The sequence below is a fragment of the Chaetomium globosum genome, genomic scaffold (assembly GCF_000143365.1).
Source record: "Chaetomium globosum CBS 148.51 scaffold_1 genomic scaffold, whole genome shotgun sequence".
NCBI classification, from domain to species: Eukaryota; Fungi; Ascomycota; class Sordariomycetes; order Sordariales; family Chaetomiaceae; genus Chaetomium; species Chaetomium globosum.
The window spans coordinates 478,496-505,976 of record NT_165976.1 but is presented as its reverse complement, the minus strand read 5'-3'; the positions used below and the strand labels follow the sequence as shown (position 1 = coordinate 505,976).

General features: G+C 55.1%; 10 protein-coding genes across 10 annotated transcripts; 4 read left to right on the top strand and 6 right to left on the bottom strand.

Annotated features, from left to right (window-relative positions):
• Nucleotides 1-1,449: 1,449 nt before the first annotated feature.
• CHGG_00164 (uncharacterized protein) lies at nt 1,450-7,104 on the bottom strand (the record flags this gene model as incomplete). Its single annotated transcript, XM_001219384.1, has 10 exons — nt 1,450-4,158; nt 4,296-4,370; nt 4,596-4,919; nt 4,975-4,999; nt 5,269-5,860; nt 6,321-6,391; nt 6,456-6,533; nt 6,592-6,739; nt 6,793-6,916; nt 7,027-7,104. The coding sequence occupies 10 exons, from the start codon at nt 7,102-7,104 to the stop codon at nt 1,450-1,452; spliced, it is 4,224 nt and encodes a 1,407-aa protein (XP_001219385.1).
• Nucleotides 7,105-8,607: 1,503 nt separating this feature from the next.
• On the top strand, nt 8,608-9,164 carry CHGG_00163 (uncharacterized protein; the record flags this gene model as incomplete). Its single annotated transcript, XM_001219383.1, has 3 exons — nt 8,608-8,665; nt 8,872-8,962; nt 9,104-9,164. The coding sequence occupies 3 exons, from the start codon at nt 8,608-8,610 to the stop codon at nt 9,162-9,164; spliced, it is 210 nt and encodes a 69-aa protein (XP_001219384.1).
• A 191-nt stretch (nt 9,165-9,355) lies between these two features.
• Nucleotides 9,356-12,356, bottom strand: CHGG_00162 (uncharacterized protein; the record flags this gene model as incomplete). The annotated part of the gene is made up of 4 exons (XM_001219382.1): nt 9,356-10,480; nt 10,772-11,721; nt 11,782-11,860; nt 11,916-12,356. 4 exons carry the CDS (start codon nt 12,354-12,356, stop codon nt 9,356-9,358), a joined length of 2,595 nt encoding a protein of 864 aa, XP_001219383.1.
• An 813-nt stretch (nt 12,357-13,169) lies between these two features.
• CHGG_00161 (uncharacterized protein) lies at nt 13,170-13,760 on the bottom strand (the record flags this gene model as incomplete). The annotated part of the gene is made up of 1 exon (XM_001219381.1): nt 13,170-13,760. The coding sequence occupies one exon, from the start codon at nt 13,758-13,760 to the stop codon at nt 13,170-13,172; it is 591 nt and encodes a 196-aa protein (XP_001219382.1).
• A 536-nt stretch (nt 13,761-14,296) lies between these two features.
• On the bottom strand, nt 14,297-14,779 carry CHGG_00160 (uncharacterized protein; the record flags this gene model as incomplete). Its single annotated transcript, XM_001219380.1, has 2 exons — nt 14,297-14,580; nt 14,758-14,779. 2 exons carry the CDS (start codon nt 14,777-14,779, stop codon nt 14,297-14,299), a joined length of 306 nt encoding a protein of 101 aa, XP_001219381.1.
• A 1,309-nt stretch (nt 14,780-16,088) lies between these two features.
• Nucleotides 16,089-16,609, top strand: CHGG_00159 (uncharacterized protein; the record flags this gene model as incomplete). The annotated part of the gene is made up of 3 exons (XM_001219379.1): nt 16,089-16,150; nt 16,253-16,342; nt 16,462-16,609. 3 exons carry the CDS (start codon nt 16,089-16,091, stop codon nt 16,607-16,609), a joined length of 300 nt encoding a protein of 99 aa, XP_001219380.1.
• Nucleotides 16,610-17,780: 1,171 nt separating this feature from the next.
• CHGG_00158 (uncharacterized protein) lies at nt 17,781-19,446 on the top strand (the record flags this gene model as incomplete). The annotated part of the gene is made up of 2 exons (XM_001219378.1): nt 17,781-18,487; nt 18,561-19,446. The coding sequence occupies 2 exons, from the start codon at nt 17,781-17,783 to the stop codon at nt 19,444-19,446; spliced, it is 1,593 nt and encodes a 530-aa protein (XP_001219379.1).
• Nucleotides 19,447-20,150: 704 nt separating this feature from the next.
• CHGG_00157 (uncharacterized protein) lies at nt 20,151-20,327 on the bottom strand (the record flags this gene model as incomplete). Its single annotated transcript, XM_001219377.1, has 2 exons — nt 20,151-20,222; nt 20,280-20,327. The coding sequence occupies 2 exons, from the start codon at nt 20,325-20,327 to the stop codon at nt 20,151-20,153; spliced, it is 120 nt and encodes a 39-aa protein (XP_001219378.1).
• Nucleotides 20,328-21,436: 1,109 nt separating this feature from the next.
• CHGG_00156 (uncharacterized protein) lies at nt 21,437-22,177 on the top strand (the record flags this gene model as incomplete). Its single annotated transcript, XM_001219376.1, has 2 exons — nt 21,437-21,611; nt 22,038-22,177. The coding sequence occupies 2 exons, from the start codon at nt 21,437-21,439 to the stop codon at nt 22,175-22,177; spliced, it is 315 nt and encodes a 104-aa protein (XP_001219377.1).
• Nucleotides 22,178-23,172: 995 nt separating this feature from the next.
• Nucleotides 23,173-26,452, bottom strand: CHGG_00155 (uncharacterized protein; the record flags this gene model as incomplete). The annotated part of the gene is made up of 3 exons (XM_001219375.1): nt 23,173-23,789; nt 23,847-25,473; nt 25,910-26,452. 3 exons carry the CDS (start codon nt 26,450-26,452, stop codon nt 23,173-23,175), a joined length of 2,787 nt encoding a protein of 928 aa, XP_001219376.1.
• Nucleotides 26,453-27,481: the final 1,029 nt, after the last annotated feature.

The following is a 27,481-nucleotide window of genomic DNA, read 5'->3' as shown; positions in this document are numbered from 1 at the left end:
CCCACAGCCCCATCCCCCTTTAAATGGAGGAAGAAAGCCGCCATCAAAGGTGGTTTAAGCCTTGTCATTGGAATCTTTCGACACCAGTAGGATGACAAAACAAGTGTGCTTTTTGAACCCAGGGGCTCCTCTGCCTCAAAGGATAGCACTAGCAAGTTTATTATTAATGTCCCCCATTGATGTCCACCTGTTTAACATGGCACCGAATCCCGGAAGACAAGAGGACTGGCGCTCCTCCTCTTCAGGTTGAGTAGGCCAACTTCCACTTTTTTATCTTTACAGCACTTGAGAGGATTGGAAAAAGCCAACACCAACACATATGGCATCACCAACTGGCAATTGCAAAGCCGACCCTTCATACACTCCACTGACGCCTTGGGTACTCAAAGCGAGCTGACGCACCACATCACAACGGGAATAGGGGGACATCCCACCTCCCGTAAATCTCAACAAACACCGCAAAACTGTGCACTAACAACGAGTTAAAGCATTGCCCAATGCTCGTCCACCTCCCCCTGGCCCAGGCGGTTGTCGTCCTCCTTACCCAAGACGGCAGCCACCGGGGTCTCCAAGGTCTCTCTACATCCGACCCGAAGCCCCGCGTAGTTTTCTAACACTGGAATAATCGCATCGTAGCGTGGCAAAGCGCTTCAAGTCTCCCATGTGCGGTAGGACCGCAGCCATGCGCCCATATGGTGCACGATGGTCAATGGGCTGGATCCCGGGAAGGGCTCTGACACTGGGCGGAAACAAGCCGTCTCGACATCGACGGTACTGGGGAGGTCTTCGAGAACCTGCGAGTTATTGTCGCGGTTGAAGAGGTAAAGACACGGAATGGATGTAAAGAGCGGCTTCGCCAAAAAAAAAAAAAAAGTCGATATATCGTGCTTCGCGATGGATTGGGCTTGCGGTCTGACTCGGTCACTGCCATCGCAAGATATGACCCGTTGCTGCGCCCCGGACGTCCTGGTAATCATGTACGGCGATACTACTCACGACACGTACACGAAAGAGCCATAGTAGCGAAACACTGGAGCGATCAAACTCATACAATGACTCAGCGACGCCGCCCCGGCATGTTGATACTTCGGCTAGCTGGCTTCTACGTCGACTTCGCCATGTTTTTCCATATCCCAGAAAGACCATATTACCAAACTCTCCACCAGAAGAAGAAGAGGGTAACCACCGACACCTCATTGTGGGAGTTTTGGTGGCCTGGCGTGGTCTAGGCCTGGCGGATGGCGGCGGCCAGCTCAACCATGTTGCTTAGGGACAAAGGGCTTCATGACGTTGCCGACGGCTACATGTATGGTGCAAGAGTGGCGTAGACAAGTTTTGGGCAGCATCCCACCGGTGCCTCCCGCTTCCACTTTCTCGTCTTCCTAAGTCCAATGATACCATGCAACGGACCAAGATGCAGGATTCAATTCCGTGAATTGAATGAAACCCTCACGATCCCTTGGAGGTAAACGAGATAGATACAGACGGTTCTTCACTGATGTAATAACGCAGCTCCTCGATGATATCAGCCCGCCCCAAAGTCTCCGCCGCGGATATTGGCGTCAACCCCGTATCGCTTTCGGTTCTGGGGTCGGCCCCAGCTCGCAACAATACTTTCACCGCCTTAAGATGGCCATAACTCACCGCCCACGACAACGGCGTCCGCCCGCCCATATCCCGCCGCTCAATATCCACTGCTGGGTTCGACACAAGAAGCTCCACCGTGGCCGGCGACGCATTATGAATCGCCCACGCCAGCGGCGTCCACCCAGATTCATCTCCCTCGTCAACCCCAGGACATCCATGGCTGAGGAGCATCCGCAGCGAATCCGCTTGTGCACGCTCACATGCCCAGGTGATGGGGCTTTTCAGCTTGTTGTCGACGCTAGCTTTGTCCACCCTGTTGTTTCGTAGAAGGACTCGAAGGGCCGCCACACAGCCATGACCCGCTGCCCACGAAAGAGGTGACCGGCCCTCGTTGTCCTTCAGGTTGGGGTCTATCCACTTCAGTCGGAGCAGCGTTTTCAGCACTTCCTCCATCCCGTCCCCCGCCGCCCACGACACCGCCGTCCGACCCGCTTTGTCGCGGTGATTAACATCAACCCTGGGATGCTGCGCCAGCAACAAGGCTACCGTCTCAGGGCGGCCACTTCCTGCCGCCCAAATCAGCGCCGTGCTGCCCGACTCATCCGCGTCGTCAACCGCGCAGTCCTCCCGACTCAGCAGCGTCTTCACCACCTCGTCGTGTCCACCGTGGCAGGCAAACGACAAGGCCGTCCGCCCTCGCTCTCCCGCCAGGTTCAGATCCGTGCATTTGTCCGCCAGCAGTGTCCTGACGCAGTCCGAATGCCCATTCTTCGCCGCGACAATCAGCGCCGTCTGCTTGCCGGATACCCGGGCGTTGGGGTCTGCGCCCGCGCGCAGAAGGGTATCGACGATCCGGTCGTGGCCCTGCTCGGCTCCCCAGAACAGGGCGGTATCCAAGTGCGCCTGTTGAGGGGGCACATCGCCGCCGAGATAGTCGCGGAGGGTTTCGTGGAAATTGAAGAGCGCGGCTAAAGTTACTGGCTCGGCGCTCTGCGGGGTGCTCTGGTCCCCGGCGATTGCCTCGGTTGAATGGAACCGCAGCCAGTTGGTACAGTGGGTGGTGCTGGTGTCGAGGAGCTTCTTAGCGGCGTCTCTGAGGCTTTGAGGGGCAGATGCTTCGCAGAGCACAAAGTGTTCGGTCCAATGGAGGGCCGCATATTCGTAGAAGGGGTGTTCAGAGGCCAGGAGTCGACAAGTGTCTTCGTCCAGAATGCTGGGCTCTTTGAACATATCGTGGGCATATCCTTCCTCATCTTCATCTTCCCAACCTGTGTTTGAAGTGTCGGAAGGGGATTTGGTGGGTGATTCCACGAGGCTGAAAGAGTCCTCGGCGAAGTCGTCGAGCAAGAGATAGCCGATGCAAGCTGTGGCCATTTCTAGCGCGCAATCTTCCTTCCGGATGGTACGGATAGGCCCAGGTAACTTTTGATTGCGCCCAGTCTCTTGCAGGATGAACTCCTTGGCTGATTGGTGAACCAGGGAAACCTGTGAGTCGGATATCCTCACCAGTTGACCCAGGATGGTATTCAGAGTGCGGTGCATGCCAGTTTGGCAATCTTCTTTGACATCCTTGGCAGTGCGGTGGTTGGTGGCAATGCTGAAAGCGATGTTGATCTCATCCAGATGCAGTGGCCTCGAGCTTCCCAGTATCAGCTTCAGAAGCTTGGAGGCCGCTTCTAGATGGGTTTCGTGGATGCGAGAAACCAGGAGCACATAAGTCATCTCCAGGTCGGAGGGGATCTGCTGGACGAAGACCTTCAAATAATTTGTCGACATCCGAGGCACGGTCTCCAAAGCCGTAAGTACCATGTGCACCCAAAGAAAGGTCTGGCCTGACTTGGAGTAGAGCAACTCCTGAAGGGACTGTCTCAACTTCGGGTCAAACTGGAGCTGCTCGGAGATCTCATCCAGTCTTTGCCGTATGTAGATCTGAATATCGCCATCAGGACCGCCTCGGTAGTCGTCAATACGTATTCGGAGATCCGATACGCGATCAATCATGCGTTCCACATCCTCGAGCGGCCGGCTGGTCAAGACAAACTTGACGTGCTGCCCCCCGGCGTTGGGACGTTCCAAGTCTTGGATAAAACCTTTGATTGCCTTTAGCAACGAACGGCGTGTATCTTCTTCACATTCATCGAGGGCATCGATGATTATGATGGTGGGTCCAGATCTCGGATCCGTGGCGATGTCCCTGAAGAGTCCCCAGAGCGCTGTGAATGACCGAACAATGTTCTGCCCATGCATCTGGTATACCTTGCGTACGTGTCTGGCGAGAGATCTGTGTCGGCGGACGAGCTGAAAAATGAGGCCGATAAGGATGTTGTTCGCAACCTTTTGCTTGCTGATCTTATCATCGCAGAAGTAAATGCAGACGTTGCCAGGGGGGGTTCGAGATTCCCGGGGTGTTTCCAACTGCTTGGCCAGGAAGAATGACAGTATTGTTTTGCCGCAGCCTGGATGTCCCGTCAGCCACAAGAGGGCATTTTCTGCCTTTTCGAGCCATGAGACAAATAATGGGTGTCCCAGTATCCACTGACAGGTGCCCTTGGCCGGCGTAGGAATCCTCATCTGATAATCAGATACGTCAAATCTACTGAAGAGTGACATGCAGGACTTTTCTGAATCGTTCCAACCTGAAGAAGCGATATGTCAGAAATGCTGAACTCTGTTCCACCGACTCTAGCATCGAGAGGGGGGCGACTCACTTGTTTGGGAAGAATGTGTGCTTGCCCGATTGGGTAGACGCGGTGCAGCTTGCGCCACGCGCCGTATTTCTCGCACTACAGTTCTGTACTCGCTATTCTGCGAAGGGAACCTGCAAAGATCCCGATGACTGGCGTAGAGAGGGTAGATTCTTTCTGTGGGAATCGTCAAGGTCGCCGAGATTTTGTCAACGATGACCTGTCGAGGAGTTAGCGAGAGGATGTGGGACTTAGTTGATTCATGTACTACAAGTTGGTACCTAAGGGGGTAATTTGTGCTAGAGAGACCTCGATATGACTTACTGAGGGCCACGAAGATTCCGGTTCAGTCTCGTAGAATGAGACAATCTGAAGACTGCCCAGCCGATCACGAACCGAATCAGCGAGCTCTTGGAGGGCTTTCGAATCGGATTCCAGATGGCGCAAAAGGTCCGTTCGGATTGTTTTGGTCTGCAAACCGGCAGAAGCGGCTTTTAAGAATGTGTTGATCATCGTCCCGACCAGGTTCCCCAGCTTTGCAGTGTCACTGCCCCGATGAGGTGTCCCGAAGAAGACAATACCGGCCATGGATTGCAGTAGTCTTTGGTTAGTGGGGTCCGAATTGTCCTCATGAGCGATCACCAGAGCCTGTGCACTTAGTGTTACAAGCATTACAAGAGGAATGCAGAGAACTTTCACGAACCTGTTTACAAACAATACCTCCTAGGCTATGACAGAGGAGTATTACCGCGCGAGTTTTCTGCTTTGAAGGTCAACATCCAGCCTTATCACAAGGGCGCGCGTAATCTGGGAAACTGTGGAGAAACAAACAACCTGGCATGAAACATCCTGAATGTCTCTTATTTCGCCCAGAAGCCGCCGTGCGTATCCCTTCACCTCAGCAATGGATCTGCCGAACACCTGAGAAGGATACCCGTAGGTAAAAACCCGGCAACCTGGAAGCGAGCCCGGCAGGAAATCCCTGAGCCATAGTGACCCATTCTGATGTGTCCATGTGGTGTAGGAATCGCCATTGAGCCCATGCACTGCGACAATATCAACCGGGTACTGCTCACCACCATCTGGCCCGGGCGTGGTGTCGGCAAGTTTGATGAGGCCAAGACGTTCCAAGGGTATACCCGAGTCGGGGAGGCTGGCCCTGGAAGCACCCGCGGAGGCTGGCCGTGACCGCCCCTTCGTGAGTTTCCCCAGTAGCTTTTTCATGGCTGCGAGGGTATCGCTGACGGCCCGGGCTGAGGCGGCAGTGTGCTGGGATGGGATCTGAACAATCAATAAGTTGAGCGGAATATCCGCACGAGCATGGTGAGATGGCGCGGGGCCTTGTATTGTCATTGGCTTGTGCCACGAAAGTAAATGTTCGGGTCCGAGTCCATTGTGCAACCACTCGGCACATGCCGGTCGATTGGTTGATTGGCTAATCAATGAACAGAGACCTGCAACCCCCGTCCCCCACCCCCTGGCGGGAGCGGCTTCGGCGGCTCGGGCTAGGCCGCCAGATCCGCGTTTCTGGGTGTGGAGGGGTGCTAGCTGCTTCTGGACGCTCAGTGCGCCGGTGACTCCGCACAGTTCTGAGAGCATGATACAGAGCCCATCCGTAAACTAAAATGTAAATATCGAGCAGGCAGTCAGGTGCCTGTGCCGATCCCCTCCCATGCCCCGGTCCTTGAGCATGGAGTGCGGACGGAGAACTAGCAATCGCAATGTGACCTGACCAAAGGAACAATAGCATAAAAACAAGCGTATTTCAGGTACCGCTTCCGACTGGGTGTACATTGCGTGTACCTGTATTATGTACTATTTTGTCAGATGCCAGAGATGGTGGAGGCCCCGGACCGAACCTAAAAGTGTGTGCTCGCAGGTCACTCCAACAGCTGAACGCCCCGTGTTCTTTTGATATCTCCCGTTGGCAAGGAGACATTGGCACCAAAGACGACTCGAGGCTTCCTGTCGGCACAGGACGGATGGCAAAGCCCATACGACCCAAGCCCTATCCAAGCGCTTGCGCTATGGTTTTCACCGACTTCACACCCAACCAACGGACTTGGGGTGGCTCCAGGATATTGTCGCCAGTTAAGGTTGAGGCAGGAACGATATCGGTTCTAGTCCAGGGTCAGATTATGCCTTCAACTATAGCGGAGATCGAACCAAGCTGAGAACACTCACATCGTCGAATCGGGCTGGATGTCTTTGAACGACATCGCCACCTCCACAAACGATTCTTCAGACCAGTCCACTAGATCCCTATAATGTCAATGGTAAGCTTTGAAACTGCATCCACAATCGGATAGAGGTGAAGTACATCTTGTTAAGCAAGATCAGCAACTTATCCTTTGGCTTCAGCGCCCCGCTGCAGATGATGGAGGCCAGGTCGGCGCTTGACGCTGCGCCTCGATCGGGGCTGGAGACATCTACGACCCAGAGGACAATATCTGGCGCCGAGGTGCTATCTGCAACATCAAGGTGAGAAAGTTAACAGCGAAACTCGCATATCACGATGGACGTAGGTAGTCCTCACCATCAACGACAATCTTGGCCGATGGAGCATAAAACGACTTAACAATGCCATTCTGATCAAAGTACCCCGGGACGTCACGATATTGGCCGTCAGTCCTGGATTCTAACCCCTGCAGATGGCTGAGGTCAAGTCCGCACTGATGGACACCGAATTAATATCCGTTCGACTAATCCTCAACTAAGAAAATATGACGGGAGATATCCTGGCTCAAAACCTCACCTTGTACAGCAAGCTGCCCACCACCGTCTTCTTCCCCGCGCCACTTCGACCACGGACGGCCATCGTCTTGTCTGCCATGGTGACGACTCTATGAGTATCAAGGGCCTGGAAAGGCTGCAGAGAAGGATCCTCGCAAAAACTCGACGCGCTCGATTTCGGAATACAATTGTGCAGCAACGGGAGCGAGTTACAGAGCGGGGTTAGAGTGGGGTTGAAGTTCATGCCCCAGTCCACCAACCTTTCCTTTCCACGGCAGGCGACTTGTCTCTTAACCTCCCCCCTTACCAAATCGAACCATAACGATCTCCTCCTCATCCGAAGTTGGGGTACCTCATCACTGCCTTCATACCTTCTATGACTGGCAGACCGTAGATCGGAAGGCCCGGAACTTTGGCTTGGAGCGCGACTACACGACGGAGCGGGAACTCCGAAGAGTGCATACACGGCAACCATGTGCCTGACCGTACGTGTTGAGCGGCCTAGGCTAGCGGTGGCCGGCTGGCTGGAACATAAACATCCCCGGGGCGTGCGCCAGATGCCTGGTTATCAAAAATCAGGGTTGCTCATCTCTCAAACCCTCTATGTATTGCGACGCGATATAATATGTGTCAACCCGTCAACCACCTCTCTTGCCGAGACACGTTGATCGGAGGGTACAAGCATGTATGTATCGATAAATGTAGGGATGGGCCCCGCCCAAATATCCGCCGAGCCGGTTCTCTTTCGCAGATCGCGGTGGCACTCAGCGACTTCCGGGGGGCATTCGGGTTCCGTCATGGAAGATGTCGGCCGTGAACCCGGTGTGGCGCTTTGCGGCCGCGGTTCGCAGATTGGAATATTCGGAGAGCCCTTGGGAACCGCGGATGACAAAGGTCGGCGCAACGGAGAGCACACAACCTAGAGACCAGACATCGCAGGCCTGGGTAACGGGTAATGACATGCTCTATATATCCCCCAGTTCGGGACACACTGTTTAACCGTCAGCCTTTCGTCAACCGCATATCCGCGTGGAACTGCTTGTACCATATGTCATCGTTCTTCCTCCAAATGCCACTCGATGGGAGCCGGTCAGTTCAGCTGCCCGCAGCATGATGGATTCTCCCGGATCAGCAAGTTTAAAAAATCCATGTACCGATACAATATTCTCTGGTTTGACATCGCCATGCCACCTATACCTGTCAGCCGAGGGAGGAACTGGCCCTGTGATAAAGAGAATGTCGAAAACCAACCCTAGATATGATACGCCATCCTTTTCGGCATTGTGAAACGCCACTAACGCGCTGGATACCAACAATATTAATTCCCAGAAGCTCAGAATCCCGGCTGGCGTCTCAGGGGGCTGGTGCGTGTGTAGTGCTGTGTAGAGGTCGTACTGCCCAAGTTCTAGCAGAATGTTCCAAGTCTTAGTGGGCCGTCCATCCGTGAGGGTGCTGGGGGCGTCGAATATCCCGATGTATCGCACAAATCCTTTAGAATTTCCGATAATGCCCAGAATCCGGGCCTCCTCCTGCCTGAATTACTCGTAGCCTTGTGCGGGAAACTGCTTGAGCGCAAATTCAAAAGCCTAAGAGTCACGTTAACATGAGCGCTCGAGGACGAGATGAGGGAAATTCACGTACCGGCTCGGTCCCACCGAAAGGTGACGGACGGGAGCATTACTCTAGCGTGGGGTAGTTGCCTCCGAACGGTTTCGCAAACAAATTGCTCCGGAAGCTGTACTTTCCATAGCGTGGGTCTGTCAGGGTCTGGGCGGTGCACATTCTCGCGAAAGGGGTTGATCCTTTCCATTAGATAGAGGGGGAGTATTTCATCCTTAGAAAGCGATCTCTTGAACCCGAAATCCAGGAAGGGGGGTGACCACCGGTATTGCTCCTCATAAAATCTCGCCGAGTGGATGGCTACCTTCTCTCACCCGCCTTTCCAAAGCACTGTTTGAGTGCGTCTTTTGAAACAGGGAGGTTGCCGTCGACGATGCCGCCGTCGCAGCAAAGAGGAAGGAGGTTGGGCGCACCGAGCTGGAGAAGAATGCAAAAGACGCGGTAGAAATGACGCTTAGACAATATCTTTATTTGATCAGCGGCGATTGGCGTGGAGTACAGGAGGGCATCAAGGTTGGTGCGATCGGGGCAAATGATTGATTGAGCCTCAAGGTATGCCACGACATTGTTGGTCAAATAAACGAACGGCCGTCAGCCGCGGTTCTGGTAAATCCGCGTACTTCTGTGTCGAACTGTTGTTTTGAGCGCTGGAATATGGCCTCGCCTTGAGCTGGATCCATTGGCAATTGCTAAAGACTTGCCAAAGATATCGCTTTTTAGTTTTTTGCTAGTCAGCCCGAATTCGTGCACGGGGTTGAGTTTGGCAAGCTTGCGGTAGTGCCTACATAAATAGTTCCCAACCCAAGACGGTGGTTCTCCTCCGCAATCAGCCTGGCCACGCCCTCCCAGCCGCCGCGGCAGGCATGTGAGTACGCTCTGGTGAAACAAGTCCTAACAGCCTCACTGGTGAGTGGCGGCGGTGGTGGTGATGACGGTGACGGTGACGGTGGTAATGATGTGAGGTGGTGCAGCAGGGTCCGAACGGCTCCCACGTGTCCACGGGACGAGGCGACATTGAGCGGTGTGCCGAAAGCGCCACACGGGCTGGAGAGAGACGTGATGAGGAGGTTTGGTGCGTGGGAGAGAAGGATGTCGATGAGCTTGCTGTGGCCGTGGGCGGATGCCAGGTAAAGTGGGGTGTGACGGTCTGGGCTAGAGTTGGACTCGGAGAGGGTGAGGGCGGGGGATGGGTGTGTGGCGAAGAAATGGGAGAGGATTGTTGATATCCCAAAGACGCAGGCTGTGTGGATTGTGGAGAAGGATGCGTTGAGAATGAGCTCGAACCGGTATTTGAGGGGGTGGTAGAGCGGGAGGAAGGCGGCGGTTTCTCGGCTCCATTCGTGCCAAACGATGAAGGCGGGGCTGGGTTCATGAGTGTTTTCTGCAGAGATGAACCGAATTGCTTCTGGGGAGACAAGGCCAGGCTGGGTGTCTCTGCCTGCTTCGGAGTTGCGGAGATGCTCGAGCCAGTGGACAGCCGCGTAGTGGTAGAAGTCTTGGATGGGAGACGGTTCTCGGATAGAGGGCGAGAGGCTCGGACCCACGGTGCACTGGCGGAGGCAAGCTGTTGCCAACAGATGGTGCGCTGCGGCTGGGGAGAACATGTCTTGCTGTTGCATCAAGTCTCGGACAGATGAATGACAGAACGAAAGGGCGTTTGTGTCCGGGTCTAGCATGACAAGATTGTGGCAAATGTCGACTATGTTGAGCTGGTCAGATTCTGAAATCTGGATATCGGGGTCGAGTCTGAGAATCGAGAAGAGCGCCGCGGGCTGGAGGGTGCGGCTGGCGAAGAGAAGCCACGAGATGACCTGCCGCCCGACTCGTTTAGCGACAGGGTCTAGGGTAAGGAGAACCTGGAGAGAATGTTGATAAATTTGCTCAAGATCGCCCACTAATTAAGCCGTTATCCAAGGCCGTGAGGACGTCTGCTTCTGTTTTCTTTCGGCAGAGGAAGTCGACCTGTAGCTTGACCCAAAGAAACCTGAGAGCCCGGATTAGTAAGTACTATATGACAACACAATACCGAGTAATTGCTTACATCTCACCAGATCCCTCCATCAGTGCTTCTGAGATCCTCTTCAACAACGCGACGGATGCCGTCCCATTCAGGAGGCAGCGTGTTTGCACGACTTCAATTTCTTTACTTCTGCCCGAACAAAAGCTTCCACATCCCTGCGGCTCGTCGCTGGAGTAATTCGTATCTTGGATTCCGAGTTCAAAAGAGCTTGAAGTTGAGTGTTGTTACGACTGATGAGGAACACTTTGACCACGTTAGCAGACTGAGAGACGATGCGTTGGAGGGCTTCCACAAAAGAAACACGATCAGCGTCTGACAGCTCGTCGATGGCGTCAATGCAGATATAAGCGGGATTCGCTGAAGTCAGATCCAGTATCAACCGGATGCATTCATCCCTGGTCGGTTTGCTTGGTTCGTCCCTTGTTCTCCGGACCACTTTGGCTTCCCATTCATAAGCTGATACCACCACTTGGTTAACCGCACCGTCCACAGGGTTTATGGCCAGCTGCCTAATTATGGCCCTGAGAATGCAGCTTGGAGAAGCTCGATCGAGCTCGGAGGGTAAACTTTGGCAGTAAAAGTACCCGCAGGGTGGTGTGGTTGTCCTCATACGTCCATGGGATTGCGGGAGGAGGTGGTCCACAACGGCGGAGAAGGCCGTGAATTTACCGCATCCTCGAACCCCGTGCATCAGCAAAATGGACGAGGGGCTCGAAGCCAACCAGTCTTTGAACTCGGGGTGGTCTATCAGCCACGATGCAGAGCCCGGTAGCCGCCTACCCGAGACTTCCTTGTGGTGGCCAGCAACCGGAACCATGGATAACCACCCGAGGAGGCTTTGGAGTTCATCCTCCTTCAAGGTCTTTTGTGTGGTTGCAGATGTATCTATTAGTCGAATGAGCTTTGCATCCAAACCGGTCAAGCTGTTAGTGAGAGCCTTCATCTTGGTATCAACCTCATGCAGGACTTTAGTATCAACCAAGGCAATCATTCTCAAGACTTCTTCTTCTCGACGATCCAGGACCTTGAGGTCACTGTCGGTTATTGGCAGCTTTCCAGCGCTGAGGAGGGTACGGGCTGTGTCCCGGTGTAAGCGGTATGATCCGTAATGTCACTGCAGCCCAGAGGTGATCTTACCTGTGGTAGAACGTCCAAAGTACTTGACACACTTGGCTAGCAACGCTAAAGCGTCGGAGAATAACAGAACCAATGCATCCTCCCAAGACCAGAGGTTGTGGCAGTTGTTGATAAGTGGGACCGCGGATGTACACCTCGTCGATGAGTTTGCTCCAAGCCATAATCCGCGCCACTCTTTCCAAGACGGCTACCGTGAGGCCAAATGCTTGAACATCGCCAGTGGCCACACGCAGCAGGAATCGAAAAGCCGCCCATGGTAATGCCGCATGGACCTGGTCATACTGAGACGCGACATCCCCAACGCTCTTGTATCTGTCAATCCAGCCCACGACCCTCTCAATCACGTCCCGAACCACAATGATCTTCCCGTTCGGGGCCGTAAATCTCCACTGCTTGCGAATACAGAGCTGGCGTCTGGCTTCGGCGGCTCTGAGGACGGCACTGACAATGTCAACTTTGCGCGTGCCCACCGCGATGAGGGCTGTTTTGAGATCGGGGTCAAGGCGATCAAGTGCCATTTGCCAGGATTTGTCGCTGCTGTCTGGGGTTGTTGCTGTTGCATTGCTAAGCGCCATTGTCAGAAAACCACGGGCGAGTGCTTTTCTCTTTCTTTCGTGTTGGTAGGAACGGGTAGAAACCGGTGAGAGGGGGTTGAAACCACCCGGAAGCGAGCCGCCCCGAGGTTTGCCATATACCCACTCGTCTATCGCACCAAAAAGCAGAAGAATTTCGAGGACAACCCGCTTTCCATATACAAGGCTTTGGTGCCAAGACAAATGATGCCTCTCAGCCACAAAGTTGGGTGTCAACTCAATCTCGAGGTGGTTACACATGCGAGTGAATGCCGTCGATCGGGATATGCTTAAAGGGTGCTCCCTCACAGTTTATGTGTGATTGGGTCGCCCACCCGGTAGTTAAACCCTGTCATCTCACCCACGGAACCAGGCGGAGTCCCCGTCTGAACAGCCACACCGGTGACGGGCCGCACCCTTCACGCGGGCCCGGGAGGGGATGTAATACCATTAATCTGGGTCGATCGAGCCGTAAATGGACCAGAAGCCGCTTAGCGGTGGGTCAAGCAAAGAACGACCTCAAAGAATAGGAAACGTGAGCATCGAGCAGATATGGTTCCTCAAGTCCGAGTTGGAACGCCACCTGTATTATCAACCCAAGCGCCCCCAACCAACCACCCAACCAACCAAACTATGGTATATCAATGAAGCAAACGCACATATCCCAATCTCAAAGGAAAGACCAAGCAAATGAAGCCAAAATCCGCTCACACCGCGTCCTGGTCGCGTCTGCAGGATGCTGCCCATCATCCCACACAATCTAATCCCAAACAGCAAGCACAATCCTCTCACAACACCGCAAACCCCGCCTCCCCTTTACACCGAGATGCCACAGTTAGGGCAGTAAGGCGTCGTAACGCCCGCACCACATTGGCCACAGTATTTCGTGGCGCCCATGGGCTGCTCCTTGGAGTGGGTCGGGGCCGGGGAGCGAGCGGGCTGGTAGGGGGGCGCGTTCTGGAAGCCGCCGTGGTTCTGGTAGGCGGCGGGCATGGGTGCGGCGGAGGGGGCGACGGGGGCGGCGCCGGCGTAGGTGAGGGGCTGGTAGGTGTACGAGACCGAGGTGGACGTGCGCGAGCTGCGCTTGACGCACCACACGATGAAGAGGATCCAGGCGACGAACTTGGTGATGCCGCCGAGGGCAAAGCAGGCCACCGCGCCGTACCACATGCCGTTGGAGAGGCAGCTGGAGTCGTAGTCGTAGTAGCTGTAGCTGCTGCTGGCGCACGAGGCGGTCCACCCGCCGATGAGGCCGCCGCCGATGATGAAGAAGAGGATGGCGGCGATGAAGAAGGAGATGGGCCACCACTTGGAGAAGCGGCTCTTGGGTGGCATCGCGACGGTGGTGGTGGTCGGAGGCGGGTAGGGGTAGGCCATGTTTTGGCCGTGGTTCATTTCGTAGGACATTTTGTCGTTGGTTATGTGCCTGGTGGAAAAGAAAGAAGTTTGGATGCGGGTTCGGCTGGAAGAATGGCAAGGAACTTGAACCGGAAGTGAATGGACGACAAAGTGAAGTGTCGGGTTTTCGTTGGGTCGAAAAGGGAAAAAGCCTGGGCAAGAACGACAGGACACAAACCAAGAATGGAAAGGAACACTTTCGGTGTTGAGGGGTGAGGATGTGATAGAAACTTTAAATTCTCGCGCCTGCCCAAAGCACCGTCACTGCACAGCCCCCACTCCAACTTCGAATCTCTGGATCATCGTGGGATTCCCCAGAATAAGCTTAGATGCGCCTGTCTAAGGTTTGCACTGCGAAGATTTGTGACTGCTGGCTTACTTTTTTCGTCCTTAACTTTCCTCCGAGACACCCACATGGGCTGTCGTCTGGTGGGCTGATTGGTTGCACAGCCCGATGCCAATTTTACTGTGCCTGCCTTGGCCTGCTCGGGCATGGATGTGCAAGTCACAACCTCTCAGCCGCAGCCACACCTTGCATAGAGTTGCTAGGATCCCTGGTTCTGGAACAGTCGCATATTAGGCAAACCGCTGTCACGGAACTTGTGTCGCAATCTCGATATGCGCTTCAAGGCGGCGAAGGCCGTTGCAGGGCTGACCCGAGTCAGGGTGCGCGGTGAAGGCGAAAGTTGCTCCTTTTTCACACAGTATTTCTCTGCCACCGTCGACCGAACCACCTCACGCCTTCGAGTGCGCGCCGAGGAGTTTGACTGGTGCGGTGCACAGGCTTTCCTCACCCGGTAAGAATACTGGGACGAAGGAGACATTGACTCTGTCCACAGTATGAACGAAGTCAGTGTGTGGCTCGTCAGATGGCGGTCCGTTACGGCTCGAAACTGCCTGTCACTTAGCGCTCCTGGTTTATTTTTGTAACGGGCCGCCATCCGAGGATCGGCCGTTCAAGGTTGGGGACTTGGCAGCAAAACCCATCGGGCGAAAACACACTAACTGGAAATGGACAAGGGATACATGTGGCAAGACGGCAAGGGGACGTCGGTCCTAAGACAACCATCTTGCGACGTCTATCTTAGCCGCCAATACATAGGTAGCTAGGCGTTGTCCTTTTCTCCATTGCTCCTCAAACTACACCGGAGATTGCCGCCGTTTCTTGACGCACTGCCCGGCCCGTCGCTTAGAGGACGAGAAAACAGACGCCCACGCATCACAAAAAGGGATTCAACCGAATAACTATGGGTTTGTTAACTACAGTTGTTTGTTCGTGTTACCTGCATGAGCCACATGTAAGCCAGAAAGTTGTATCTTGCTAACCGTCGAGGACGCTACTATCCAAGTGGACAACAGTGGCAGCTTGCTTTGCATGGAACGGAATAAACTCAGCCAACACTTATTCTGCCCGACTGGGGTTCTTTACTACGTCTGCCGCACGCGGAACGGCCCATGCCTATCCGTTGACTATTACACTGCCTCAATGATTTCGTAGGGCACCAACGAGGGTCAGGTTACTCGTCACGGGTGCTCGGCGCCGACTGGGCTTTCACAGACATCGAGCGACAAGCCATCACCGTCTATAACAGTCATGCCAATCACACCCGCCGGCGAGGATTCCTCAGAGACGGCCACTCGAACCGCTTGCTCGGGTCCTCCCGATATGTCCAATGGTATACGGAGATACCTCGTTCGGTATGCAATTCGCAACTGGCAAACCTCCTCTAGTATTTGGAATTTGATTGTCATGAACTTCCGCATCGCAATGATCTGGTTGGGCCGGATAGCGAGCCGTTGCATTTTATGCGCAGCACCTCGCACAACCGGACGGGTCAAGATCAAGGGACGCGGAGGACTGGCACTATAGGCGGTGATATAAACCGTATACGACAACAACTCCGACCAGTAACCAAGACTTACGGGACAACAAATCAGGGAGCAGAGGGGAAGTGACTGTTTCTGGTTGACTATCACGGGACATGCTTTCTGCTTGCGTTACGCCAAGCTTATAAGTGGCCATATACAACTTTGCAGAACATGAGCGTAGCACTCGCTACTGTCCAAGGCAGAGCACGCGCGCCAATGTCAGGAAGAGCATGCGTATGTAATCATTACAAAGTAGATGCACGATGAACATCACCTCGGGTTCATTGCCAGAGCAAAAGCATGTGGATGGAATCATAACAAAATACCAAAGTTGATGGACTATGATATAAGTGTCTAATGTCTCTTACTTTACCCTCACCAGGGCGCTCATCTTTTAGTTTTATTTCAACCCTTGCACCTGGCCCGCACTTCCTTTATCTGTCGACCGCAAATACCTGTCAAGTCACTATGAAGCCGTATTTCACCGCTCTTCTTGCGCTTCCCGCGGCACTGGCTGTCCCTGTGGCAAAGTAGAGGCCCACTCCATGTTCCGTTTTACATTTCACAGGACAAGTCTGACGGTTGAACGCAACAGCGCCAAGGGTGACTTCCCTACCACCTTTCCATTCCAGGCCCAGGCATGCCATTGCGACGACGGCAACGGCCATATCACCGAAGCATCGTGCCTGTACTTTGGTTCGGTTAAGCAGCCCGGCCAATGGGTACGTCTTCTCCATCCCTTCCACATTCACTCCTTTGACATGGGATCTGCGTGAACGCTGCCAGAGTTTGTACTAATCAGGCCCATCTCTCCATAGTGCTACCCTTTTGCATCGTACAGTCCCCGCATGGAAACGGTCTTCACCGATGCGTATTGTGCACAAGCCACGGGTGGAAACCTCTCGAAAGCGGTGTGCAAGTCCATCACCATCTGCAAGGATCCTCTCATTCCGGAAACCGAAATCGGTACCTTTTACGTACTTTGCTGAGCGTCTTTGAAGATGGGGTGGCAGGCGGCTTGAGTGGGGACTGGGATGGAACATCGGCGCGAAGTCGAGAACTGTCCAGGCAGTTTGAGGCCAGGACGCTAGTAGTAACCGGGGTTTTGTCAACAACTCCAAACTTCAATTCATGGATGCAGTGCGCTGTGCTGTTGATGTTATTCCCGAAAACCGTGGAGCTGAAGAAAAGTACCTGAGATGAAGCGTCCGGGTCCATTGCCGCGTTTTTGACGTCAAATGCAGATATCCATCTCCAACATTCGACATCACTTATCTCCGAAATTCCCAAGTCTACGGATGTATTGGGGACTGTGCTCCTCGTTCCGGGGTTTTGATGTTGGCGATCCTCTGCTGCATCCAGTCATTGGAAACGATGACGAGGGCCAGTTCTCTCCAGCCCAGCTGAAAAGCTTGAATTGTGGGTCATCTCTCTTTTTTGGAAGCCAGCGAGGAAAGACGTCTTTGTCCAACTCATCCTGTCCGGAGGACAATATTGCGCTCAAACTTTTAACTATCGGTTTCCCAAAGAGCTGGCGCGCTAATACACCGCCAAGTTGATGACGGGAACTTAACCGACCGGATGCTGGTTAACTAAAGCCCCGTCGAGTTTGAGACGTCGGAGACGTCTGAGACACCGCGATTGACGCGCTTCGGGGACTGGCGCCGAAAAAGCAAGGGAAATGATCGACGTCATCGCCAACTTTTCACCAATTCAGTGACCCAAATCCTAGACACGCTTCTGCTCGTGCCACGATAATTTAGCGAGTTTTCTCAGCTGGGCAGTTGCGCGCCACAATGAAGGCCACCGTTGTTGTTACTGCCGTGGCACGCCTGGTTAAACGATGGCCAGACCAAAATAAACTCCGACCTTCAACACAGAAGTTGTGCCTGTGCGGTCAACAACAACGGCAGTCGTTGACCATCCAGTGCGCTTGATATTCCGGCTTCCACTTCATTAAAAAATGGCGACGATCTCAGAACCAGAGAATTTGCTTTTGGGCATATCGCTGCCCCCAGGAGATCCGCATGTGAGCACCCACATTTCGGCCGCCACGAAGTCGTCCAGTTCCCTAACTAAGCCCAGGGCGTCAGTGTGCATTTGCCGAAATGGGCCGACACGGTCGGTTGGGCCGCTCGCGAGCCCCGGGTGTTGGAGGCGATGAAGACGGGATACCCGCGTTTCTTCGTCCCGCGCGTGGTGCATCAGCTGGCGATGCGCCTTCTCGCCAGACAGCAGTCGGACACGGCCTTTGCGGACGACCTCGGAATACACGGGGAGGGCGAAGAGAGATTGGCGACCTTGCTAAACGCTGCCCGACATGGCCGGGTGTGCCGCGAGACACTTCTAGAATGGAGCAAAGCAAAGAAGACAGAGGCGAATTCACCGTACATTGGAGTTTACGCTGTGGCATGGGGTGGCAAAGTATCGCCAGTACAACAGGAGGCCACGCCCGACAAATCCCGGACCACTTCTCAACCTGAAATTGGCGAAGAAGATATCATCCTCGTCACTTACCCGGCTGAGTTGGCCCCAGAAGTCAAGTCCTTCTGGCAGCACACTGGCTATGGCATCTCCAGCCGGCGAGCCACGTACTGGCTGGAGCATGCGCCGTTCCTTGCCGACCCGGCGTCATCGAAACCATCCCTCTCATCAGCCGAAAGATCTCTCAGTGTTATCCAGGCTGGCGCGGCATTGAAGGACCAAATCGCCGCCGGGCAATCATCACCCACCCACAACCTCCACGTCGCTCCCTCCGACGTCTTCCTCTTCTCGTCCGGCATGACCGCCATCACCGAGCTAGCCACCGCGATCAAGTCCCTCCGGCCACCCACCCCTGGCTCCCCATACCGCGTGGCAGTATTCGGGTGAGTCTGCCCCCCCCCACCTCCACCTCCTCCCCTTTACCATCACCAAACCCACTAACCCCCCGGCCCCCAGCTTCCTCTACGTCGACACCTTCAAAGTCCTCTCCCGCGTCCTCCGGTTTCACCCCCACAACTCTACCCACTACACGCCCACCTCCCTCACCGCCCTAACCACTCTGCTCACCCACACCCGCCTGGACGCGGTCTTCACCGAATTCCCCGGCAACCCGCTCCTCCAGACCCCCGACCTGACCGCCCTCGCCCAGCTCGCGCGCCAGCACGACTTCGCGCTCGTGGTCGACGACACGGTCGGCACGCACGCGTCGGTGCGCACGCTGCGCGCCGCGGACGTGGTGTGTTCGAGCCTGACGAAGATTTTTAGTGGGGCGTGTAATGTGATGGGGGGCGTGGTGGTGCTGAATCCGGGGTCGGCGTTTTATGGCCGGTTGAGGAGGGTGTTGGAAAGGGGGAGGGGGGAGGCGGAGGGGGCGTGGTTTGGGGAGGATGTGGTGGTGATGGAGGGGAATGGGAGGGATTTTGGGTTGAGGGTGGAGAGGGTTGGAAGGAATGCCGAGGTGGTGGTGGCTGTGTTGAGGGGGAGTGCGGTCGTGAGGGAGGTGTATTACCCGCTGGGGGGGCCGACGCAGGAGTTGTATGATCGGTTTCGAGTGGAGGGGGGGAGGTATGGGTTTTTGGTGTCGATAAGGTTTCGGGAGAAGGCGCAGGCCGTGGCGTTCTATGATGCGTTGGATGTGGCGAAGGGGCCGAGTTTGGGGACGAATTTCACGTTGTGCTGCGCGTACACGCTGTTGGCGCACTACAATGAATTGGAGTGGGCGGCGGAGTATGGGGTGGTGGAGGATTTGGTGAGGATTAGCGTGGGCTTGGAGGACAGAGCGTGGTTGGAGGAGAGGGTCGAGGGAGTGGTGGTTGCTGAAGGTAAGAGTGTTAAGCTCTGAGTTGCCGAGGCTTGAGCGAGAGGTGCAGAACAAATATCGATGAATTACACGATCACCCGTCCAAACTTGATTGATCTCTACCTTATTCTTTTTCTGATGCATAACTTGGGTGAGGAAGGTGCGACGCTGGAAGGCTTGCGCCACCCGACCCTGCGTGGTTGGCCGAGGTCTGTCTCTCAACCAACAGCATCAAGGACTTCATCCAAGACCCCCAACATTAAACAAAACATTCCCTCGCAGAAGCGGAGGGCATACCGAACCGTGGCGTACAGGTACCTTCACATGCCATACATGATACCGCAGGTATGCCAAGATCACTTGCTATCAACTGCCGTTACGAGACTACCTAATCAAGGCCAGCTCGAATCTCCTCCCCTTCCTGAGTACCTAGGCTCAGTGCCTAGCACGGGACCCTCGCACGGGGCGCCCGCACGGGCTTCAGGGTATATGTGTTACTTCCAACACTACAGTTTTCAACGATGTCCACCCACTCGAAAGTGGCCAAGTGGTCCCGGGGGAGCCTCACCCCCCCTCCCACCGGGGAAGTCGTGGGTTCGAGACTTGGCGCTGCCCGGGGGTTTCGTAGCCGGCCACCTCCTCTCCTTAGCGAAGACTAAGATTGGAGGTGACCGATGAGCTTTTGCCATTTTGGGTGAGCTTTTGCCATTTGCTATTTTTTAACGACGCACAGGCCGCCACCTTTTTCATTTTCCATCCCATGTCAACCATCCCCCACGCAGGTTCTCCCGCTCCCGCCCGCAGTCCCAACTCGGGCCCTTCGGCACTACATATACAAGTTCCATGTGCCTAGTTGCCACCCACCCCCCAAGTACCACTACGGCTGCCGCAGCGGTTTCAACTTGGGGAGTTGCGAGGTACATCACGGGTTCGAGCCCTGCAGGTGCGCTCCCCACGAAGCAAAATCCCCCGGGGTTTTCGTAGCCGCCTACCCCTCAGTTGCGTGGTAACTAGGGTTAGACGGTGAGCCTTTTATACTTTTTTCTTCATCGCAGTCAAACTATTTTCTAATGAAATTATTGGAAACACGAGGTGCTCGACCTTGGGTGAGTAACAACGCGAGTTCGCCTGCCCTGATGATCGCCGATTACCGCGTGAACGTTAGCCTCTCTTTCGAGCACTTCTCCCTCGAAATCGCCCCGTTCAAAGCCTTTGGCCACTCGTCATCCTAAATCACCACACTTATAGCTGTATACGCAAAGTATTCCGGCAAGAACCCATTGACATCCCTACCAATACGCCCCATCACTGCCCTCCCTGCCTAGTTCACCTCTCCGCCACAACATTATTTCACGTCAGATCCGCATGTATCCGCACAAATCCACCCCTTTCTCCCCTAGCCTTACTTATCCACCCTCTCAGGGCCGCCTGCCACACCACGCACCGTGGCCAGCCCCGCTAACCCCGCCGTATCGCAACGCCGAGATTGGCGGTAGAGTTACCCGTTACGCAAAAGAGGTCTGCCTGTTCTCTTTTGTCTACTGTCGCAACGCTTCCATTTTCCAAGGCCATCCGTACTGATTGCAGACAGTCGATGCGTAGACCGTGGCGGGACCGCGATGGGCTCAGGGTATTCGTCCAGATCGAGAATGCTGCGACGCTGACCCTGAAGTCGCTTATCAGAGAGTGCTGAGAAGGTGGAATAGCCTTTCATTGATCTACGTTCATTTACAAAATAGCCGGTTGAGTTATTGGTGACTTTACTACCTGGCTGAGATTTGCCGAGACTCAAGTTTGCGGAGCCGATTGGAACATCCCTATAACATAAAACATCTAATCGGCGGCATACCGACAATCCCCAAGCCGGTAGTTCATTCGGCAGTGGGTATCTTGACTGTAAAAACCGGCCAGCATGCATGCTATTAAAACCCAAATGCCAACATCACGCCCTCATTCACCCTCTTCCAACCATACTTCCCAACCCAACTCAACATATCCTCCAACCCGATTAACTCGTCCATCTTCGGAAAACATGCTGCTCCCCAGCGTCTCCTCTTCCTTCCGGGTCTTGAACCTCCTAGCACTCCTCCTCGTGCCCCTGTCACAACCCGTCAACGCTCTTCCCACGCCTCAAGCGGACAAGGAATGCTCAACAGACCCTTGCGCCGTGGTCAAAGATTGGCCAATGACACCATACTGTTACGAAGGTCAGCTGTACTGCACTGCAGCGGGCTATGTCACAGCGCTCATAGGCTCTTGCGATCTGTGGTGTCAACCTGAGCCGGGGACAGGCAATTCGGGGGAATGCCCGTAGGAGGATGGTACTTTGGGGGCGGGGGGGGGGGAAGGTTGGTTGAGGAAGGATTGGTTCAAGCTAGGATGAGAGGGATGAAATGGGACTGGTGATTGAGAAATCCCATTCCCCGGAGAAAGTCAGATGGGAACCTGCAGCAAGGGATGGTTGTTGTCCCGGTGTATCTTAACATGCTCAAACTCGGTCGCCGCATGTCACTGCGCAATCGGATAATATACCGGACCCGGAAGTTCTGGCTTGATCAGTTGGTTTGCCGTCTGAAAGGGTTGATTATGTGCCAGCAACTCGGCGGAAGCAGCTTCTGGGCCAGCATCCACAGGGCACCAGAGGACTCATGCCGATGTATTCCCATCCGACACGGCCCCGCTTCTTCCCGAACACGGCCCCACTCCTGGATCCGGATACGGCCCCGCCTTCGGTGTCATGTCCCCATCGCCGCCGGCTGCGTTGGCAAGCTGAGATAGAAATGTGTCCAGGGAACGAGCAACATCATTTCCACAGTGAAACAAAAAAAAGAAAAAGAGAATTAAGTCTGCTTCGATGTCACCAGAGAGGGTAAAGCCTCCTAAAGCATCAGTAGTCCCGCTCTGACAAGACCCTCCAAATAAATCGGGCCATGACAGACGTCTTGTCCTGGTGCAAAGGATGGGCTGGCACCCTTTGTCCACTGGAACCCAACTCGCCAAAGAATGGCTTCACATGGCTAACTCCAAAAAGGAGCTCGATGAGGACATGCAACCATGACCAGAAGCAGCACTTGTTACATCAGCACCACTTGATTCCGCAGAAGTAAATTAGTCTGAACCAGCACTGCTTGTACTGGGTGGGTGTATGAATAGTTGTCGAGTAGCTCTTTCGTCCAACTCCACTTGGATTCTGGTGGGGTTACTGAACAACATGTAACCGCTAACGGACAATTGCTCGTAAACATTAACAACAACACTCACTCAATGACAGCACTGGAACAGTTGGTTTATGCAAATCTCTGCCAAACTACGGGCCGCTAGTTACTGCGAGGGAGACAAACCATCATCCCAAACCCTTGGCTGATGCAAGGGAGACAAACCGCCATCCCCACTATCTGCAAGTAAAGTACAGTACAAATCTATCCGTGACGTGACGCGGCGCAACGAAACAGGACGCGACGCTGAGCCGCAGACGAGACGAGACAAGACGGTCCAGTCAGCGAAAAAAGCTAGCACGCGTGGCGAGTCTATGCCCTCCCCCCATCAACTTGCGACAGGCCAAGCAGGCCAGGCAGGCCGAGCCCCCCGTGTATCCGGCTCTCGACACCTTTGTTGCCTCGCCCCCCATATCCCCCCCTCATGCATGCAAAGTGAAGTCATCGCTGAAAACCAAGACGCTGCCCCCCAACCCCGAACACCCATAGGCGACGAAAGAAAAGCCCGCCATCGCCTAACTCTCGCTCTCCACCCCGGGTCCGTCCCCGCTACTCACAGGGGACCGGGGATGTGGTCCTCCACGGCGCTCAGCGCGGCCAGGTTGACCTCGCCCATGCTCAGCACGCCACCGCTGGTCGATCCCGTGCCACTCCCCCCGACCCCAGCAAGGAGCGCCACGCACTCGATGACGTCCTCAGGTTCGAGTAAGTGCCAGCGGGCGAGCGTGACCTTGGTGCTCGCGCCCACCGTGACGGTGAAGCAGTCGTCCTCTTCGATGTCGGCTTCGGCCTGCCCGTCGCCGGGCTGCGACAGGCCGTTCAGCGCGCGGAACATGTCCTCGTCCGTGAAGTCGTCGCCTAGGCACAGGACGAAGTCGATCTTATTCGGAAGTGCGTCCTCGCCGGTCGAGCCATTGCCAGCCGCGGCGGCAGCGGCGCGCAGCTCGGCGTTGTATGTGTTGACGAGCCTCTTGGCGATCTCGCCCTTGTTGATAAAGGTGGGGCGGACCTCGAGGTTGGCCTTGCCTGCCATGACCTCGACGTCCCACTTGCGCCCGACTGTGTTCTCGAGCTCTTGGTGGCATTCGCGCGACATGTGAAGACCCTGATCGGGGTCGGCGAGGCGGTAGTGCCAGGTCAGGGCACACCGCTTCCGCTCGATGAAGGAGCCTAGGTTATGTGTTAGCATCACGAACCACAACGAGGGAAAAAAAAGCAACCACGTACCCTGCACCCTATCGGTGTACGTTTGGAACACCTCGAGAACCTCCTTCTGCCAGCCCATGTCGAATTTCTCGGCAAGATTCTCCCACTCGGTCGCGCCAGGGTGCTTCATGAAGCTGCCATGCTCGGCGCTGAAGCCGAGCTCAGTGATGTGGCCGAGGTGCTGAGTCAAAAAGTCTTGGTCCCGACCAGAGATGATCCAGACGGCGTTCCGAGGATCCGAAGCAAGCGCTTTCAAGCTGTTGATAACGCGTTCCGAGGGGATGGCGGCGCTGGGCTCCCGGACGATGGGGGTTAGGGTACCGTCGTAGTCGAACATGAAGAGGCGCTTTTTGGCAGCGCGGTACTTGCGGAGCATGGCTGACCGGTCAAGAAGGGGTGTGGCCGTCACGTTCTTCCGGCTGCCGAGGACAGTAACCAGGCGGCGCAGGAAGCCGGCGATCCAGTATTGCACATTCTTGCTCGTGACGTGGGACAGGAGGCTCTGCTCCATGGCTTGGCGTCTGGTATGAGGCATGGTTAACGCTTGGTTGATCTGCTCAGCGACCTCGGTGAGATTCCACGGGTTGATGTGGATGGCGTCTTTGAGAGAACCGGCGGTGCCGCTAAACTCGGAGAGAATCAGTGGTCCAGCTGACTGGCGCTGGCAGATGACGTATTCCAGTGACGTAGTATTCATCCCATCCCTCACCGAGGTGATGAGGCCGATATCAGCAGCCCGCAACAGGGCAAAGTATTCATCCTGGCTGATGTACTGGGGGTAGTGCAAGACAGGTGAGAAGCCAATCGAGCCGTAGGCGCCATTAATCTTCATGACTAGCTCGTTGACGCGCGTCGAAATCTTATTTTCGGCGTCTTCTTTCTCCTCCTCAATGTTAGTGGGAGAAGTGACCTGGATCAACACCACCTTATCGCGCCACTCAGGGAACATCTCAAGGAAGCGCTCGAAAGCCATGAGCTTCTGCGCGACTCCACGAACGCTGTCCAGGCGATCGCGGCCCACAATGAGTTTCTTACCGGCGTACATGCTCTTGAGAGCCCTGTACTTCTCGGTGACCGAGTCTGTCCACGCGAGGCTAGCGACCTTAGTAGCGTCGATGCCGATCGGGAAGACGCCAACTTCGACGCGCGAGCCGTAGGCATCCACCCCCGAGCTGTCCGACGGAAAGCCCAGGATGCGCGTGCAGCAGCTGGCAAAGTGGCGGGAGTAGCTGTAGCTCTGGAAGCCGACCAGGTTCGCGCCGAGTACACCCTCCAAGACCTCCTTGCGACGCGAGAGGCAACGGAGGAACTCGCTGCTTGGGAAGGGGCAATGCAGGAAAAAGGAGATGTAGATGTGAGGGACGCGCTGTCGCAGCATGCTCGGGAGGAGCATCAGGTTGAAGTCGTGGACAATAACGATGTCGCCGGGCTTGTAGACCTCGAGAATCTTGCTGGCGAACTTCTGGTTCATGCGGAAGTAGTCGGCCCACTGTACGCGCTCGGCGCGCCCATCGGTCGGCTCGTGCTGCTTATAGTGGAAGAGGGTGTAGAGCTCGTGCTCGGCATAGCGCCTCCATCGCGCCTGGTCCTTCAGCCGGATGCCATCGTCGTGTCCCTCCACATCATCCGCCAGCCAGACCGGGACCGTCTTGATATTTTGGTGTGAGAGAGCTGGTTCTCCAGGCGCTGCATATCCTCTTGGGGATCATAGCCGTCGACGGCGGGCGGTGTCGGCGGTCGCTTCTCGGCATCGACAGGGATCGGCTTCGAGAGGACATTCTGGGGTCGAACATGGACTGTCGTGCTGGGTGGGGTGTCCGGCGGGGACAGCTCCGGGGGCTGGTCGATTTCGCCGGTCCAAGCGACAACCGTGTGATTCCATGGCGAGTCGTCGGATGAGAGATACGAAAACGAATCAAACAAGGCCGATTGGCCGCGGCGCGGAGCCAATTCCTGCAGAAAAGCGATGACATCAGCCCCACCATTCCATTCGAGCTTGGCAGATGCGTCTGTGTCATAAGCGCGTTGAGGGGCAATTGCAGCGATAAAATAATGCAAGGAAATAAACAGAAAAATGCACGTACCCAGTCGGCACCCTTGCGGTATTTCAGGGAGTGGGGGATGTTGAACGTAGCCGAGATGATGTTCCCAGTGAGCGCCAGGTCCGGGCTAATAGCTCGAATATCGGACATGGAAACCCGAGATGGGGTGCTAATCTCTGGGCCGGGGACGGTGCCGGGAGCGGTGTTGGTAGGACTGCCCATGACTGCGACGCTCACGCGCCGCATAAAGTCGCTCCCCTCCTTTGCACCGATGTCGATCTTGTTCTGGAAGGATTGGCCTTCGAGGTTTGTGGAATCTGGGCCGGGCGATGCGGCAATGGCATGGTCGACATCATGCCTGGAGAAGTAGCCAGGCTCGGACTTGTGCCCTGCTTCACCAATGTCATCGCCATCTGGCCGGCCGTGGGTCTCTGTAATATCCGGTGTGACGGGCACTTCGATCACGGAAGGAAGAAGGTGCGGCGGAAGAGACTCGGCGCGTTCCGGAACAAATTGTCGCGGGTCATTGGGCTCGGCGGGATCCGCTTTGTGGGCGCTATCGAGTGCGCCTCCGTTCTGATCCATGGTGGCGGTATCAAGTGAGAATTTGTGAGGTTTCGTGAGGATTCGTGGTGGAGGGGGATCAAGAAATTCGCCAACGAGAAAGGGAGAGGAATCGCGAGGTAAATAAAGAAGGGCGACCCAAATGAGCTCACGAACAACGTCAGCGGGGCAGCCAGTAGCGGGGACAAGGGCCGGCCAACTTGGCAGGTTCGAAGAAATGACGGGCGGCAATGGGGCACAAACGGGTCCAGACCTTGCATGCAAGCCAGAACAACAACAAGAGCGGGGGCACTCCTTATCGGCCAGACTTGTCTTGTTTAAGACTGGCCTTGGTCGAGGGGGGGTTTCACGAGTTCTTGCCCAACTCTGGCTGCAGCTCTTGTCGAGTTCTGGGTTTTACTGTTTGCTCCCTTTCTGCCGAGTTGTGCAGAGTTCAATTCCGCCCGACCATTGTGCAACAGCTCGCTGCTTGGGCAGTGCGAAATCGCGGGGCAGTCACGAAGAGTGGGGATGACGATGGCGGGGCACGAAGAACTGCCTAACTGACGCGCTCAAAAACCACACCGCCTGCTTACAGCGGAAGTTGAGAATTACAGCGCTAGCGGGGATCGCTTGCAAGGGCAGGGATTCAAGTTCACCGTTCAGTGTCTGGGCTCTGGTCCTTGTCTGCGGTGCGACTGCAACTGTTGATCACTATTCTCCTTTACCTTGGGTAGACTCGACAATCTCCCTCAAACCCTGACATCTCTAAGGGGTTACAGATTACGAGTTCAAGGAGTTGATAATGCACAAAAGGAATACCACGTCGCGTGTTTTCGGAGCGTTTAAAGTGTCAATGTACGAATATTCGTACCTTCCTGCAGTCGTTGGAAGGTGCTGGAGTGAGTGGGTCCAGCCGCCCAGGCTCGCCAGGCACGGGATGGCGGGCCTGAACAGGGACATCGAAGTTCCAGATCGATCTGATGCATTCTCTCTCCTGCAACATCCTGCCGGTTTTTGCCACTTCCATTATCCAAACATCAACAACAGGCTATCCTGGTTTACAACCAT